This window comes from Indicator indicator, chromosome 30 (genome assembly GCF_027791375.1).
Source record: "Indicator indicator isolate 239-I01 chromosome 30, UM_Iind_1.1, whole genome shotgun sequence".
In the NCBI taxonomy this organism is placed as follows: Eukaryota; Metazoa; Chordata; class Aves; order Piciformes; family Indicatoridae; genus Indicator; species Indicator indicator.
Window position 1 is genome coordinate 6,363,411 of NC_072039.1, and position 16,284 is coordinate 6,379,694.

Here is a 16,284-nt window from a genome sequence, read left to right on the forward strand (position 1 = left end):
ACGGCACTGTCGGCAGCAAGATTTCATCTTTGCAATAATGCTTCTTCTGGCGGTCACTTTTTTTAAATAAAATGTTGGGAAATTAAAATCCTCTCTCTTGCTTTAATCGGCACCAAACGTCGTTTCTAGGCAGGTGATGCCGAATGAGGGCAGGAGGGCTTTTCAGCACCCCTGGGGCAGCAGCGGCCACTGGTAGGCACCTCACGGGCCTTTCGCTATCCCACGCAGGACCTCCTGAGGAACTGCCAACGCCTTCGGTTCGCCTCGGCCTCGTCCGTTTTGGCTAGTCCCGGCCCGGCTTGTCTCGGCCTTTTTCGGCTCGTCCCGGCCCTACTCCACTCCACACAGGCGACGCGGGACGCCCTCAACAAGCCCTTCCCTTATCGGCACTTTCGCCACTCGCCAAAACGAGTTAAAAAACTCGTCCCCCACCTTCGGTCCTCTCCGCTCGCTGACCGTTTCCCTTCTAGAGCGGGATCGTGGTGCGGTGCGTCAGGAGCCTACGAAGCGACTGTCTCGGCCGTGAGGAATCTGCGATCACGGAACGTCAGGTGACCTCTACTTGACGACGGCAGCGGCCGGGACAACATGGCGACGTTGAGCAAGCAGTGAGTGACGGGCGAGCCGGGGCTGCGGGGCCCTGCTGCGCCACCGCCGGGCTCCTGGGGGCTGGGATGCTACCGAACTCTGCTCCGCGGGGCAGCAACTTGGGGGAGGCCTTGGGGCCGCACTGAGGGCAGGCGCGGCTCTTGCCTCAGGCCGCGGCCGTCTCTGACAGAACCCCCGGCGCGGGCCGTAGGAGTGGGGCTCCCCCGGCCCGGCTGGCCTATGTCTGCCCTGCAGCCCGGTAGTGTTGGCCTAAATTTAAAACTATGTTTATTAAAAAAAAAAAAAAAGGGAAAGGTATCGAAGGCTACTGCGGTGTGGCAAGGGGGGTAGTTTTTACTCTTAGGAGCTGAATCCCCTCAGAATTCCCCCACAAACAGCAGTTCAGCTGCCGCCTCCTACCCCCCGAGCGCCGGCCTTACGTGGCCGAGCTGCGGCGGTGGTTTGTAGCTGTCGGCTTCTCGCAGTCGGGTCAGGGGGAGGGGCTGGGAGGCGGGCTCACAGCCCCTCGCTCGTCACAGTGGTGATGTCCTTACGCACCGCGGAGCCCTGCGCTCAGCGCTGTGCGCTCTGGCGAGCTGTCTGCTTAGTGATGGGCTGAGAGAAAGGCAGGTGGGCGAGAAATTCCTGATGTAGGGATTGCGCAGTACCGAAAGCATAGGAAGTGCTTCTGAGCAGAGTCTGGCCGTGTCAGCAGAAAAGTTCCCTGTGTAGTTAGTTGATGTTCATATGACATAAGCTGACTGTAAATCTTTTGCCAATAGCTCTGTCTGTGGGTTGGTGGTTTATATTGCCATGCAAAATAGGTGAACTTCTTGCTCCCCCGGCAAAAGTGTTCCTTCCTTGAGCACTGTTTTGTCCTGCATATTTTGTCTCTATTAACATCCATCTTGGAGAACAGTCACTTTGTCAATGTTATATGACCAAGTGCAGTTCACATTGGTTTTACTCTCAGACTGGCCAGTTTTGTGCCGATATTTAAGGAGGTTGAGGGGAGACCTTCTCGCTCTCTACAGCCCCGAGAAAGAGAGTTGGAGCCAGGTGGGGGCATTGGTCTCTTCTCCCAGGTGATAGGGCAAGAGGAAATGGCATCAAATTGCACCAATGGAAATTTAGGTTGGACATTAGGAAAAATTTCTTCACTGAAAGGGTTGTCCAGCACTAGAAGAAGCTGCCCAGGGTAGTGGTGAAGTCACCATCCCTGGAGATATTTAAAAGACAAGTAGACATGGTTAACAACAGACTTGGGAGTGTTAGGTTAATGGTTGGACTTAATGATCTTAATGGTCTTTTTCAGGCTAAACGATACCATGAAATAAGGAGTGGCTAGTATAGACTTAAGACTAAATCTCTGCAGGTTAAACAGTAGCAATTTCTTAGTTCTCCAAGGGAGCACTTGGAGAACTATGGACAAGAGAGATTTGTGACCTAATTTAGGAAGCTTATTGCATCCCAGAACCTTTGCATGGATAAAGACAGCAATAGCCATGGGAGGAGCTGACAGGCATGTGGCAAAGCTTGAGTGCACTGCTGCAGATGCTGCTCAGAGCTATATTGACTGATATCAACTATTATGTTGATGGTGATCTTTTGTTTTTGAGGTTGAAAATGGTAGCTTTTCTGTTTGGAACATGCTGTGTCTTTTGTTCTGAGTAATGTTAAAAGTAATTTTTTTTTTCCCTAGATATGGGCTCATTATGCCCAAAAAGTTGCCACAGAAAAATCTCGTCTCAGAGAAACTCTCAGTGTTTGCAGATGACTCTGATGAAGAGGTCAGTTCACCATTTTTCTACCGAAATTTTACCCATATTTTGTAATTTATTTATTTCCAACCTTTAATGCTTGCAGCATCTTATGGCAGTGTCAGTAAGGTAAGTGTCATTCTGCATTTGGGTGTGAAATACGATCTGTGTTTTCTTCAGTGCAAGTTACATGGCAGTGATGAGTGGAGTGTTAAGTAACTTTCCACTCTCCCAGAAGTTCATCACTTGTGGCAGCCTGTTTGCAAGAGTTAACAGTATCCAGCTTGGAAAGAAATTTGTTGGCTACTGCTGCTAAATGTGTCTGCAAATAGACCAGTAGTAATCAGCACTTGTTTCTCAGATACCAACTTTAAAGTATAGTTGGTAAGCATGTTTTATTCTTTAGCTCATTCTACTCAAATTTGCTATAACTGATTTCCGATGTTCAGACTGACTGTCAACAAAAGCAAAGCTGTACAACCCTAAAGTTCTGCAACACAAACCCCAGAAGGTAAGTAACAAGAATTGCCTGTTGTTCTGGAAGTACTCCCAACACTTGTGGTGCTAAATTGAACAATGCACAGTTTTTCTGTGGTCACAGAGTTGATACACTGTGATGTGCAAGTCAATACTCTCCTTTCTTCTTGTTATTTTATTATTTTTTAAAGTATTTACCTTCCAAACCTTCTCTTCTCCCTGCCCCAGTAGAGGGTGCTGTACACTATACAAATCACACTGCTATCCAGTGTCAGGTCTGCCCTGAGTATGGTGAGCATCCAAGAACTGGTGTGGTATAAGGTTGGTGTGGCTCCCTTATAGAAACTCAACTTCTAAAGGAGAAATTTGGAAGGATTTAAAGCCAGGAGCCTCGCAGTTTACAGATAAAAAATCAGAATTTCAGGGTTGTGGAGATGAATTCTTCATGTGGATGTTGCTTTCTGGACATAATGTTACAATGCAGGGGGGGTTTAGTGATCTGGAATTACTTGTGATAATGACATGATGTGCATGTTTAATTTTTTTCCACAAATCCCAGAAAAGAATATTTTCGTATGCCCACAGTTTAGTATATTAACATTGAAGGACTTGAAATTTAGAAACAGAACATGTGTCAGAAAAATCTTCTTCCTGCTCTAGAGCTTCATTCAGTGCTCTTTTGTGTGGTTGAAAAAAACAATGCTACTAAAGCATCAAATAATCTTAGTCATTTTCTCACTCCTTTTATCCAAACATTATTTTTTAAATGTTTTTTAATGAAGTCACAGTTGTTACTTGGATGTCACAGACTGACTGGCATTCCTGTGTGCCTGGCTTCATTACAGAATCCAGAATGCTGCTGCTGAAGGTGTCTGAGCTCCCTTAGGAGTGCCTAAGAAGGCTGAGGGCTTCCCTAGTGATACCCTGTCATGAAAATGCCTTAGGGAAGCTTTTAGGGCTTAAAAGAAGTAGAAGGAAGATGTCTTAAATCCCATCCCTTTCCTCACTTAGCTGCTCTCCACAGTGCTCTCAGGAGGTACTTCTCTCCTCTTGAGCTTATAGCTGGGACTGTGGCTCTAGGGAGTGGCTTTCTTTGCATACAGCTAATGGAGATGGCAGTGGATCCACTGTCCTCAATGTCAGGAGCACTTTCTCTGGCAGTTTGGGATTTTGTGTCTTTCTCTGTGTTAAGAAACTAACTCCATGTTTTCCACATCCCAAGAGTGAGCTGGATTTAATCCGTGTCATTGAGTAGTGTGTGTAGGATTGGAAACCTTCCTGAGCATGGGGCTATCTTGCATTTTTTTGACTTCTCCATTTTCTCTTAATGTCTAAATATTAAAGCAAAATAAAAAATGCCAATAATTCTCATAATAATAGTGTATGATGCTGTCTACTAACTTACAGCTTAACAGATCAAGTACCCTCCCTTTCAGAAAGGTTGACAGATTGACTGCCAGTCTGCAGTAGAGACTTAGAAGTTGTCATGTTCTTCACTATGGTACATACCCAGCAAAAAGTAATAATCTCATAACTGCCTTTATCAAAGAAGATAATTTTTTTAAAAAACAAAATTACTTTATTAGTTCAGTAATAATTTCAGAGCTTTTCAAGATAAGGAGCAGCATTTGGGAGGGGTTTCATTTCCTGTCTGCTACCTTATCAGTCAGAACTACATCTCAAATGTCTGGAGATTATGTATTTTTAACTGAACTCTAATAAAGTTTGTGCTGGGTAATCTGCACACCTGACTTGGTCTGTGATTACACATTAGATACCAAACTTCTGCTCTTTTTTTTTTTTTTAGATGTTACTATGCACATTTCAGTAAGATTTTGCCTATACCCTTGCTGGGAGGGTTTGAAAGGTTTGGGTTTTTTTCCGTGGCTAAGTACACTAATGGATGTTAGATGCTGATGAGGATCATCCTTGAGTTAGTTCACAAGAAACAGAACATCTGGGATGGAAATCTTCTTGAAATACAGTGTTAATGGGGAAAGAGTAAACCAGGTGATTATAGTTCCTTCTGGCCAATACAGTTCTTAATTATTTGCCTTTATAATGAGTTGTTGCTGTATTTAAAACTGGGGGGAAGGTTGTTACTGCTAAGAAAGCCTGTTACAGAGACTGGATGTTGCAGCAACAAACTGTTAGAAATAAGGTTAGAAATAAGGTTAGAAATAAGTTTCCATTCTGGATTAGTGTTATTTGTGATATAGTAATTTTCTCCAAAAATATTATTCTTTTATTCATGTATTGCATTTTCAGAGGTGACCTGGTGGTGGTATTCACAGGGCACTGTTCCATGTTTTATTTTCTCTTTGAAATTTAGTTGAAAATATCTCTATAGTACAGCAGATACAAATTCTGTTTCTTGATTGTATCAGAATTACCCAACATGCATTCCTGTACCTTATCTGCCTTTCATAAACTCATTTATTGCTACAAGATGTAAAGTGTAGCTGAAAAAATGAATGTAGAGAGACCACATTAGGAATTAAATTCAGAAAACTCTGCCTAGTTGTAGACTCAGATTTTGGGTTTGCTTTCACCTTCCCACCCCCTTTGCAACTTTGCGAAGGATACTAGAAAAAGGATTGGTGAAGTGTTGAGTATGGATGGTGACCAGAGTTTATCCAACAGTTTTCACACAAAATAAGACTGAATTGGCTAAAGGAGCTCTTAGAAAAGAGGAGAAGGAAGTGGAGAGGAGTAGTTCCAGAGGATGCTTGTAAAATCAAGAATTAATTCAGAGAAAGTGTAATGATGTTGCCAAATGACACTGCCATTTCTCATAATGTGAACAGTAGGGTATGTTATGGGATTACCAAATAACTGGTTTAATCTAAGCAAAAGGAAGCTGAGTTTTTTTTTCTCCACTCCAACAATGTATAATTAAGTTGTGGAACTCATTGCCACAGGATGTTGTCACATGGTCAAAAATATAAATGGATTCAGAAGTGGATTAGTCAAATTAAAGGATGCTCTTGGTGTCAAACAATGGTCCAGATGCATCCTCCAGTTCAGGAAGTCCCTAACCTCCAGGTTTCTGGAAGCTGTAAGGGACTGCCAAGGAAAGCTAATTCTGCAGAAGACTTGTTCCTTTACAGGATAGGGTTAAAACATTTTCTCCTTCCAGAAAATATTAAACTACAAGCTGTGTGCTTCAGAAGAGTAGGTTGACTGGAGGGAAAGAGAAGGTGTGAGACAGATGGAGTTTCTAGGGCCTTTAATAACTGGGCAGTTGATAAACCAATACAAGGGAACAGGAAGTTCTCATCTGTCAGAGCTCACAGCACAACAGGAAATTGTCCGCCATAAACCATTAGGGGGAAGTATTTGTTTTTTGTAAAGCTACTGCCACTCTAGACAAACAAATCACAGGTGGACTTGTTGCCAGTGATATGGACAGTGATCAGGATCATCTATTACAGTTGTGTTTGTGTAATCTGTGTTGATCAACACCTTCATTTCATGTAGGCAGACAAGGCGAACACTCTAGGCAATGTTTCAGGTATTTCGGTGGAATAAAGCTTGTTCTGTGAATATACCTGCAGAATCTGTTTTGTTTTCTGCTGAGCCCATGCCTTCTGGCAATAGTGCAGGGCAGATTCTTCAGGTACCTTTCTATAAAACCAGTGTAAGAGTGGCTGGTTGTGATGGTTTGAAACTGTCTTTTTAATTTTTCCTTGCAAAGTTCAGAACAGAGAAAGTGAAAGAGTGTAAATAAGTCACTACTGGGTGTAAGAAAGCAAAATACTGATTGTTCTAAGCACTTCCATTGGATAGATAGAAATGTTTAAGAACTATTACCCAAAACAAAGTAGGCACTCTGCACATTCTGCGTTCGGCAGTGGGGGCAGTTGCTGGGCTGTCTGGCTGCTGTTTCTTCTTCTTCTCTTCTGGCTGAAGATAACACACTGACCTTGGCAGCTAAGTTAACAACTTTCTGCTTAACTAACTCTGCTTCTCTGTCCAGGGGAGTCTGGGGGGGAAGCTCCTGGGAGAGGGAGGCCCCTTTGGGGAGGGTCCCCTTTGGGGGGAAGCAAAGGGAGCTTGGTTGTGCTTTTCTGTTGTTTATATATATATTGGTAAATGTTGTGAATTTTGTATATTTGTACGTATTCATTGCATTTCATCATAGATTGTAGATTCTGCTTTGTAAATACAGCTTTCATTTGCTTCCAGACTGGGCTAGCCTGGTTATTGTTGGTGGGGGGGGAATTTCAGCTCACACTGACACACTGGTAGAGGAATCCTTCAGTGATGACCCTTAATATGGCAAGCAGAGAACTGTCATCCTCCGCAGCCACCAGGGGAAAGTCTAGGTCTGATGTGTGTTACCGTGTCAATTTAAAATACTTGCTTATATTAAAGAATTTTTTAGAAGAAACCATTGGATGTAAAAATCAAGTACAGTATTTTAAATAATTGTCAACATCAGCTCCTCAATCCTGAAAGCCAGAGGTAAATGCAAGATGAATGAAGCCAGGATTCTTGGAGGTTGTTTTAAACTGAATATTCTACTGTCTATTTCCCCTGGTTAACCAGCTACATAAATAAATAAGAGACTAAATCCAAGTCTAGTCCAAATAATCATCAAGCTGCAGAATCCAGGTTGTAGTTCCAGATACCACAGTGGGCTCTGTGTGTTGCCAATGCCTGCCAAGCTCGGATCCTGAAGCATGGTCTGCTTCCTTACCTCCTTATCTGCAGCTGGGGAAGAGAGCGAGCTGCTTTCTAGTGCTGGTTTTTGTATTCCATGGACATGCACATCACACTTCCTCTCTAGTGCTGTAGTTTAACCACAAATTTTAAGATTTTGAAAGCAGAGATTAATTTTATCTAGGTATGCATGTAGCAGTTAGAGCACCAAAAAGAGCTGCAATGTGTAACCTCTCAAGTTCCCACCTTCACTTGTCTGGAGTAGGTGCATCAGAAAAATCTTGAATATTCTGTGAATTGAATAATCTGTGTATCAAGAAAAATCTTGAATATTCTGTGAATTGAATAATCTGCTCTGATTACAGTATTAGGAGAGTAAGTCCCAGAATATTTGTGAGGGATGAGCAAAGGTTCCAGTGTCTAGAGTTGACTGGGTGACACATTTGGTCCTTCTCTAAATATTGATGCTGTTGTCTTAGTACCTTTTCTAGATGAGTGTAGAGTCACCTTGGCACTCCTCTCAGATACTACCTCTTTTTGTTACTTACAGTTTGCACAGCAGAAAAAGCTCCCTTAGAAGTGATCGCTGCGTGTGCTCCTTAGTCAGTCCCATGACAAGTCCGTATGACTTGTGAACTCACCAACAGCCTTAGCCATCCTTGGGGGAGTCACAGGGGACCCAAAGATATTGCATCCCCATGGTCATCATGGCAATGGGCAGCTGAGGAAGGGCACAGCCCTAGATGAGAATTTGTGGGTTTAATCTTCCTCAGCGTTGACTGACACAGCACAGGGCTGGCTTTTGCTCATACGCAACATTGCTCACCTGCTGAATCAAGCAGGCAGAGTGACTGAGGAGATGACAGGGGGAATAAAGAAGCAGAGGGCACAGTCAGGTGTAATGAAACTCCTTTAATTCAGCTGCTCAGGGCACAACTTGTTCCCTGTTTCTGAAATTAACCAGTGAAAAAATATTTGGACTGTTTACAGTCTGTCATGTAGAAAATTATGGAAAAGCACTTTGCATGCTTCCTTGTTGGCACATCTGTTAAAATTTTAATAGCATAAGAAAGAGGGGTCACAACACATTATTATTTTAAACATCAAATGAATTCAAAAGCCTTGTTCAGGGGATCTGTTTGAGTTTACATGGTGCTAATTCTGTTTGATTTCAGAAAATCCTAGTCCCTGCTGCCAAGCTCCCTTTCCATTTTTTAATTTTATTAAGAGCTGGTTACAGATCTCTTTTGCCTTTTTTTAAAATGTGATATAGAGCACATTGCAGCATTTGGGAAGCTGCCAAAACGCAGGAAGATTTTTTTCCTTACTATTTCTGCTTTTTAAGATCAAGAGATATTTAATTATATAAACAAGGATACGAGTCCTGTTACTTAGAGTGAATCTGTTTAATAAACAGCATTATGTGTTGGTTGAGAAAAGGTAGTTAAGACAATTTAGTTCAACACTAATTGTGTGACCTGTACTATTCTGTGGTCCTGCTCTGGCAGGGGGGGTTGGGCTCGATGGTCCCTTCCAACCCCTAACATCCTGTGATCCTGTAATTCACAGACAAAACTAAATCAAATGCAAAGCTTTTTTGTTTGTTTGTTTTTTAAAGCCAGTATGATTAGAAAGCATGTTTCCAGTAGTTGTTGTGTTCTTCCTTAGGGAAGATTAGCACCGCTCTTCTCTAGCCTATGCATCTTGAGAAATTAAATATTAACGTTTGAAGTACGTGCTGTTCAAATCAGTATTCTTACTTCTAAAAATAGGGAACTAATGATAGAGATCAAACCTGGAACAAGTGACAAATCCTTTTGGAGATTTGGATTTTGCTATGAATGCATTTGTTTTTTCTTTTTTTTCATGGGATTTTCAGTAAGAATGTCTCTCTGTGTGACTGCTGCATCTCTGATGGCATTTATGTGCTGTAAGAAGCACCTGCCTGTGTCCCTGGCTATTAGAAACAGCCACTGAAAACAGGTATCCTTGAATAAAGTAGTCTCAAACATGTAATTCCAAATAACATGAAGATGTCTTTGATATATAAATTGCTAGGAGGGTATAATTCCAATTTCTGTTGATTTGGGTGTTTGTTTTCTGTTTTCGTTTTTCCTTCCCTATTTTTAAATGGCAAAACCTGAAGGACTTGTAGTGTTTGGGAGTGAGCAGGTGCATTACAAGCATCCTTCTCTTAGGAATTTGTTTTAGTACTGGCCTTAGCTGTCCTTTGCTAGATGTTCTGTCTGCTGATGTACTACTTTCTTGCACCAACAGATTGACCCTTGCTGTCCTGGAGACCAGGCTGGCTGAGGCCTTGAGCAATCTGTTCTAGTGGAGGGTGTCCCTGCCCACAGCAGGAGAGTTGGAGCTAAATGATCTTTAAGGTCCCTCCCAACCCAAATCATTCTATGAATGTATGAACCTTTCTACCAGGTTTTTGGAGGAAGGCACTGCAGCTAAACAGTTTTCTCAGACCTTCTATGTCTCTGAGCATTTCTTGGACAGAGATTACTTCTTGAGTAAAACAGCATGAAATTTTATGCAGCTTTTTGAGGCACATGTGTCATTGAAGCAGTGTTCTTAAACTCATCTCTGTTTTCATTAAAAATAGTTAAATATGTTGAGATGCTGCAACATTGCTTGTGGAAAAGGCTGGTTCATTGCATGCTTGTGAATAAACTCAGGTTTTCTTGCTTACAGAAAAATACTCTTGAAGTGAGAGACTGACTGATGTGACTTACAGTTGTTTGCTAGAATGGTAGAAAAAGAATATGACCTGTGTCAAGGTAATTAATTTTATTTCTGCAATGTTTCCTTCTTACAGCCTTCTGTTGGTGAAAGTCTTCAGAGAGAAGCATTGAGAAAACAAGCAATGAAACAGGTAAGATGTGGTGGCAGATGAAGAAATTATTGCAGCTATTCCCTTTTATTAAATTATTGGAGAAACTTGTTTGTGCATCTCCAGAGTTAGAGTTGCCCTTAAAAAAATGAATGTTTTCACAGTTCTTAGTTCCACCTAGAAAAATAGAATTGTGTGCTGAGTTATATTGGTATCTATTTGGAGCTGTAGGGATAAACTACAGATGCAAACAGTCAAATTTACTGAAATGTTGTTTACTGTTTATTTAAAAAATTAATTAATTACATTGTTTGATGAAACAGTTGCTCATTAAACCATTTCCAGTATGGCTTTTGACTGTGGTGCTTTGCTTCCTATAGTTCCTGTAACTGCAGATACTAATGATGATTTGATTATTCATCTTGTCAGTCTTGGTTAATGGTTCAAGAACATTGTAGATGAGCCTGATTTAATGTACACTCAGTGTTCTAATGGATGGGTTTATATTGTATGTCTGTGTCAATTACAATATAGGAATAAACCACTGGAAAACGGTTAAAATTTCCTGTTTAATTTTTTTGTCTCTTCACCCTTTTTTTCTTTTAGACTAAATTAGAGATTCAGAAGGCTTTGGAGGAAGATGCCACAGTGTATGAATATGACAGCATTTATGATGAAATGCAGCAGAAGAAGAAAGAAAGTAATGCCAGAGTGCTCTCTGGAGGGGATGACACAAAGGTGGGTACCTGGAAATGCATACTGTCTGTCTAATATCTGTATGTCTGGAATAACTGTGACTGATTAACTTTTAAGCTTTGCCAAATGCATTTTCTCATGGGACATCATGTTCCAATCCTGTTACATAAGGTAGTAATTTGCAAGAATTATGGCACAACTGCTGGTTCATCAGAGACTTCAGTCCTGATCCAGTGGTATTCTGGAGGGTGGCAGACTACAAGTTTCCCACCCAGTTTATGATGTACATGTGCATTTCTGAAGAGAAAGTTACAATGGGACGGTAGGATTAGAGGCTATGGGCCCTGCAGCAACATGACTTGTGATAACAATGACTTTGGTTACTAAGCCAGCGAGCATAAATTGTGCCTCCTCACTCACTACTCTGCTTACTGGAGGACTGTCAGAAGACTAATTAACTTTCCTTGGTGAAATGTGAGCCAATTTCCACAGCCCAGTGCCTTGTTTCAAAGCATTGCTGTGTTACTCTGACAAGTGATGTTTTCATTGTTACTTACTCTGTTCATTTGAAGGTGCTTGTCAGGTGAGGTGGGTATAAAAGGAAGCTTCCCACTCTTTACAGCAGTAGAAAGGCAAGACTATTGCAAAGCAGAAGACAGAGGGGTGAGAAATCAAAAAACTTTTGATTTCATTCAGAACAAAAATCATCCTAGTGAAAGGTGAGCTGAATGTTTTGATTGACTACAACAACCTCCTTTGTTTCTGGGAAGCACACCATGTTAGTCACCTGAAGGGGGGTGACACTTCACTTCAGGCAGCTGTCAAACACTGAGAGTAGCTTAGAATAGCTTCTGCCATTTTCTTCTATTGCCTGCTTTCTTCACATCTCCATCAATCTCAGTTTGTGTTTTTTCTGTTCTCTGCCACCTCAGTTACCTCTCAGCATGATACCTTTTTTCTCTCCTATTTTAGCCCAGATACATCCACAATATCATCAAAGCAGCTGAGATTAGAAAGAAGGAGCAAGAAAGGAGAATGGAAAGAAAAATTCAGAAAGAGCGAGAAATGGAAGGAGGAGAGTTTGCTCATAAAGAGTCTTTTGTGACTTCAGCCTATAAGAAGAAACTGCAAGAAAGGGCTGAGGAGGAGGAGAGAGAGAGAAGAGAAGCAGCTCTTGAAGGTGAGATTCAGACTGAAGTAATTCCCCTTCAAAAATTCATGTGCAAGTGTGGCCTTCTACATGGCTTACAACATTGGCAACTGGTCTCTCTGTGGGGCTTGTGATAGAGCAAACCAAAAAGGGCCAGACAGCAGATACTGAATCAGATCCTGTTTTGTTGGTTACTTTCCTTTGTTCACGTTGCTAAAGGAACAGAAGCAGCTCCTCTGTTTGTGTGTCAGTACAATTTGGGTTGCTACTTTAAATTTTTGAGGAGGGATCAGTCATTGAAAGAAGACTTCAAAGCCTGGTGTGCAATGATACTTGCACTCCTTACTCCAGACATTCTGTACAGTGTCTTTGGGAACAGGGATAAAGAAGAGGGTATAGGATCATAAATTAAATCAGGTTGCAATGGACCTCTGAAAGTCATCTCTTCCAGCCTCTTGCTCAAAGTGTGATCTGCTGTGAAGTCAAATAAGGTTGCTCTTGATTTTTTTCCACTCTGAGCTTCAAAACCTCTAGGATGGAGATGGCAGTCTTGGTGGCACTTACCTGTTGTGAGTTGTGTCTAAGGAGTACAATGAATCCAACCTTTCATTTTTTCAGCATACATGGATGTGACCAAACAGAGGGATCTCAGTGGATTTTACAGACATCTTTTAAACCAGACAGTAGGAGAAGAAGAGATGCCTAAATGCAGCTTCCGTGAAGCCAGGTAGGATGTGATTCCAGATCATTTAGCATACAAACCACCTTCTGGCAGTTTGAGATTCCAGGTTCACTGAAACACCATAAAAATTGGAGAGTACTGAAACAGTGGTAGAGTAATTGCTTTATACAGCTGATTAACTGACAGAAACAGGAGAGGGATGTATTTTGAAAAGTATCAAGAGGTGTTATTCTACTTCTTTTACGTTGGTTTGCATAATATTTGGCAATCTGCATGAAGCTGGTATTTTGAATCATGAAGGTAAAATAATGAGCGCAGAGAGAAGTCATAGGAGGAGGTTTCATAAAAGAATGTTTCTCTAGTTTTGTGCTTACTCCACATTTTACAGCTTCATAAAAAAATAATTATTGAGAATCGATGCTGTGGTAAAAGGACATTAATCAAATATACAGGAAATCCATTGGGAATGTTTTAAAATCTTAATATATGCACATTCCAAAGCAAAGTAATGAGATGAGGCTGAATTATTTATGTGGCTGAGGTGATGAAATTCTGCCTTGTGGATAAATATGGTGAAGGTGGTATGTTTCCTGGAAGCTGAGCCACGGGTAGATTTGCTTCCTTGGACTTTACAGCAGAATCTTAATTCACAGAATCATAGAATGGTTTGAGTTAGAAGGGACCTCCAAGGGTCATCTAGTCCAGACCCACTGCAGTGAGCAGGGACATCCTTCATTAGATCAAATTGCGCAGAGCCCTGTTGACCCTGACCTTGACTATCTCCAAGGATGGGGCTTCAACCACCTCCCTGGGCAACCTGTTCCAGTGTTCCACCACCCTCCTGATAAAGAACTTGTTCATAAGGTCCAATGTAAACCTCCTCTTCTTCAATTTCAAACCATTGCTCCTTGTCTTATCACTGCAGGCCTTTGCAAAAAGTCCCTCTCCAGCCTTCTTATAGGCCCCCTTCAGGTACTGGAAGGCTGCTAATAGGTTTCCCTGGAGCCTCTTCTTCTCCAGGCTGAACAACTCCAGCTCCCTCAGCTTGTCCTTGTAGCAGAGGTGTTCCTGCCTCCTGATCATTTTCATGGCCCTCTTCTGGACCCACTCCATGAGGTCCATGTCCTTGTGTTGAGGGCACCAGAACTGGATGCAGTACTCCAGTTGAGGTCTCCCCACAGCAGATCAAGTTGCTTAAGTCCTGACCAAACCCCAAGTTTGCAGTAAAGTCTGAGATTTCAGGCTGTGTAATGTTTTGTCTTTTTTTAACAAAAAAAATGTAGGATAAAGGAAGAAAAACCTGACAATAGTGATGAATCCAACCAAAGGAACAAAGGTCCATATGAAAAACAAAAACTGAAGCCTACTGCTAAGAAGGAGAATAATCCAGATGCTGATACCGACCTAGGAACTGATAGTAGTGATGATGATAAGAGACAGAAAACTAATAAGGCAAATCTGAAAAAGAAGAAAAGGCGAGCAAGCTCTGTGAGCAGTGAAGAGGAGGGTAAACGTCACAAGAACCAGAGGCATTCCAGATCTCCAAGCTCGTCCAGTGTGGAGGAAGAGCTGCACACAAAAGCTCAAACAAACCATCATGCAAAGAGAGGAGAGAGCAGGCCAAGCAGAAGGGGAAATGATGAACAGTACAGGGACAAAGACTATGAGAGAAGCAGGACCCACGAAAAGGATCACCAAAGGGAAAGGGAAGAGCGACACAGACATGGGGATCACAGTAACAAAGATAGCTACAGAAGGAGGGAAGAGCAAGATGACAAACAAAGGGGGAAGGAAAGAAAAGAGAGGGAGGGACATGGCAGAGAATATAAGAAGGCAAAGGAGAGAGAAGAGAAGGGCTCAGAAAAGGAACGAGAGAAAGAAAGAACAAGAAATGGTAAAGATAGATATGACAGAGAGAAGGAGAGAGGAGAGAAGTACAGAGAAAAGGAAGATCATGTGAAGGAGAGGAGGGAGAAATATGGTAGTGATGAAAAGAAATACAGAGAGAGGAGGGAAAGTACTCCTGCCTCTTCAGAGAAAGATGGAGAGACTGATCTGGAAAAAGAGAGAAAGGGGAGAGAGAGAGAAGTGGATGAGAAGGGAAGATCCAGCTCTGGAAGTTCGTCTGCACAAAAACGTAATGCTGGAGAAGAAGGGGAGAAAGAGGAGAAGGAGCAGGCACAGAAACCTGAGAGCAGGAGCAAATTTGCCAAACGGAGCAATGAGGAGACCGTCATGTCAGCGAGGGACCGCTACCTGCAAAGGCAGATGGCACGGGTCAGTGCCAAGCCTTACATTGAGAAGGAGGAGGATTAATGTCCCTGTGGTGGACAAAACCACTTGACATATTGACCAGGAGGAAAAGCCACTGCTGCATGGACTCCTGTACAGAAGGATAGGTGTATCCCAGTTATTTATTCTTGGCTTTCATTTAAGAAACTGTGTGTACCAGAATAGAACAACTTTGGAAATGGATTCATGGATCACCTGATACACACCCTTTGTTTAAACAGTTGAAATATTAAATTTGGCTCTTTCTGTCTACCCTGACCTTCGGTGCCCTAGCCTTGGTACTTCAGATTTTCAGGCAGACCTAAGAGTGTTAAACAGTATCAGGTGAGAATTCCTTCCCCTGCCAGTCCCTCCTCCTTTACCAGCTGGAACAGTCATCCCTGCTGAAGCACAGGTGTTTCAGGAGTTCCTGTTGCCCAGTGATGCTCTCAAAAACAAGAGAGAGACCTGTGAAAGTGGGGGGAAAAAAAGGCAAAAAACCCAACCTGAAGAATAACCTAGGAGATCTCTGTATGTAGAATGGCATTTTCTAACCTAAGTGCATATTGCCATGAATTTTTTATTTATGTGTGGGTTTTGGGGACTTGATGTACAGAAACAAATAAAGTGTAAGATACAGACTGGATCTAATGTGTGGATCTTTTTTAATGCTTACGGTATTTTACTGCATCTTTTTTTGTGTGTGAAATAAGGTATATGGTCTTTGTTTTTTTTTTCCTTCATGTATTAGCCTGCTTCTGCTGGAGGTAATATTTTAGATTAGCCAATCTGCTTAAAGGTTCATAATCAGAAGTGAAGTTATCTCCAAACTATAACTTGGTGAGCAGGATAGCTGACAGTGGCTGTAGGTTTTAGAATACACTCAGCATTTTTCACAATGGCTTCTTTGTTTTGTAGTATCTATCCTTCAGTAGGTGAAAACTACTATAAAAAAAAGCTTGTGGAATTGGTGTTGCTCTAATATTTTGTTCAGACTTAGTAATGAGACAGAATGTTTAGAAAGACTTGAAATGGAGTGAGTTTTATATGTAAACTAGTCAAGTAGCTAAGCACTTAATTCCAAGTGTGGATCAGTTGGTTTGTGCTGCTCTGTCTAAACAAATGTAATGTGCACTGCTTCTGCTGGGGGAAT

The 16,284-nt window shown here is 41.9% G+C and overlaps 1 protein-coding gene across 1 annotated transcript; it reads left to right on the forward strand.

Moving 5' to 3' along the window:
- Positions 1–578: 578 nt before the first annotated feature.
- On the forward strand, positions 579–15,759 carry NSRP1 (nuclear speckle splicing regulatory protein 1). The gene is made up of 7 exons (XM_054394228.1): positions 579–608; positions 2,291–2,378; positions 10,318–10,374; positions 10,939–11,070; positions 12,001–12,208; positions 12,797–12,905; positions 14,144–15,759. Exons 1-7 carry the CDS (start codon positions 589–591, stop codon positions 15,174–15,176), a joined length of 1,647 nt encoding a protein of 548 aa, XP_054250203.1. The 5' UTR covers positions 579–588; the 3' UTR covers positions 15,177–15,759.
- Positions 15,760–16,284: the final 525 nt, after the last annotated feature.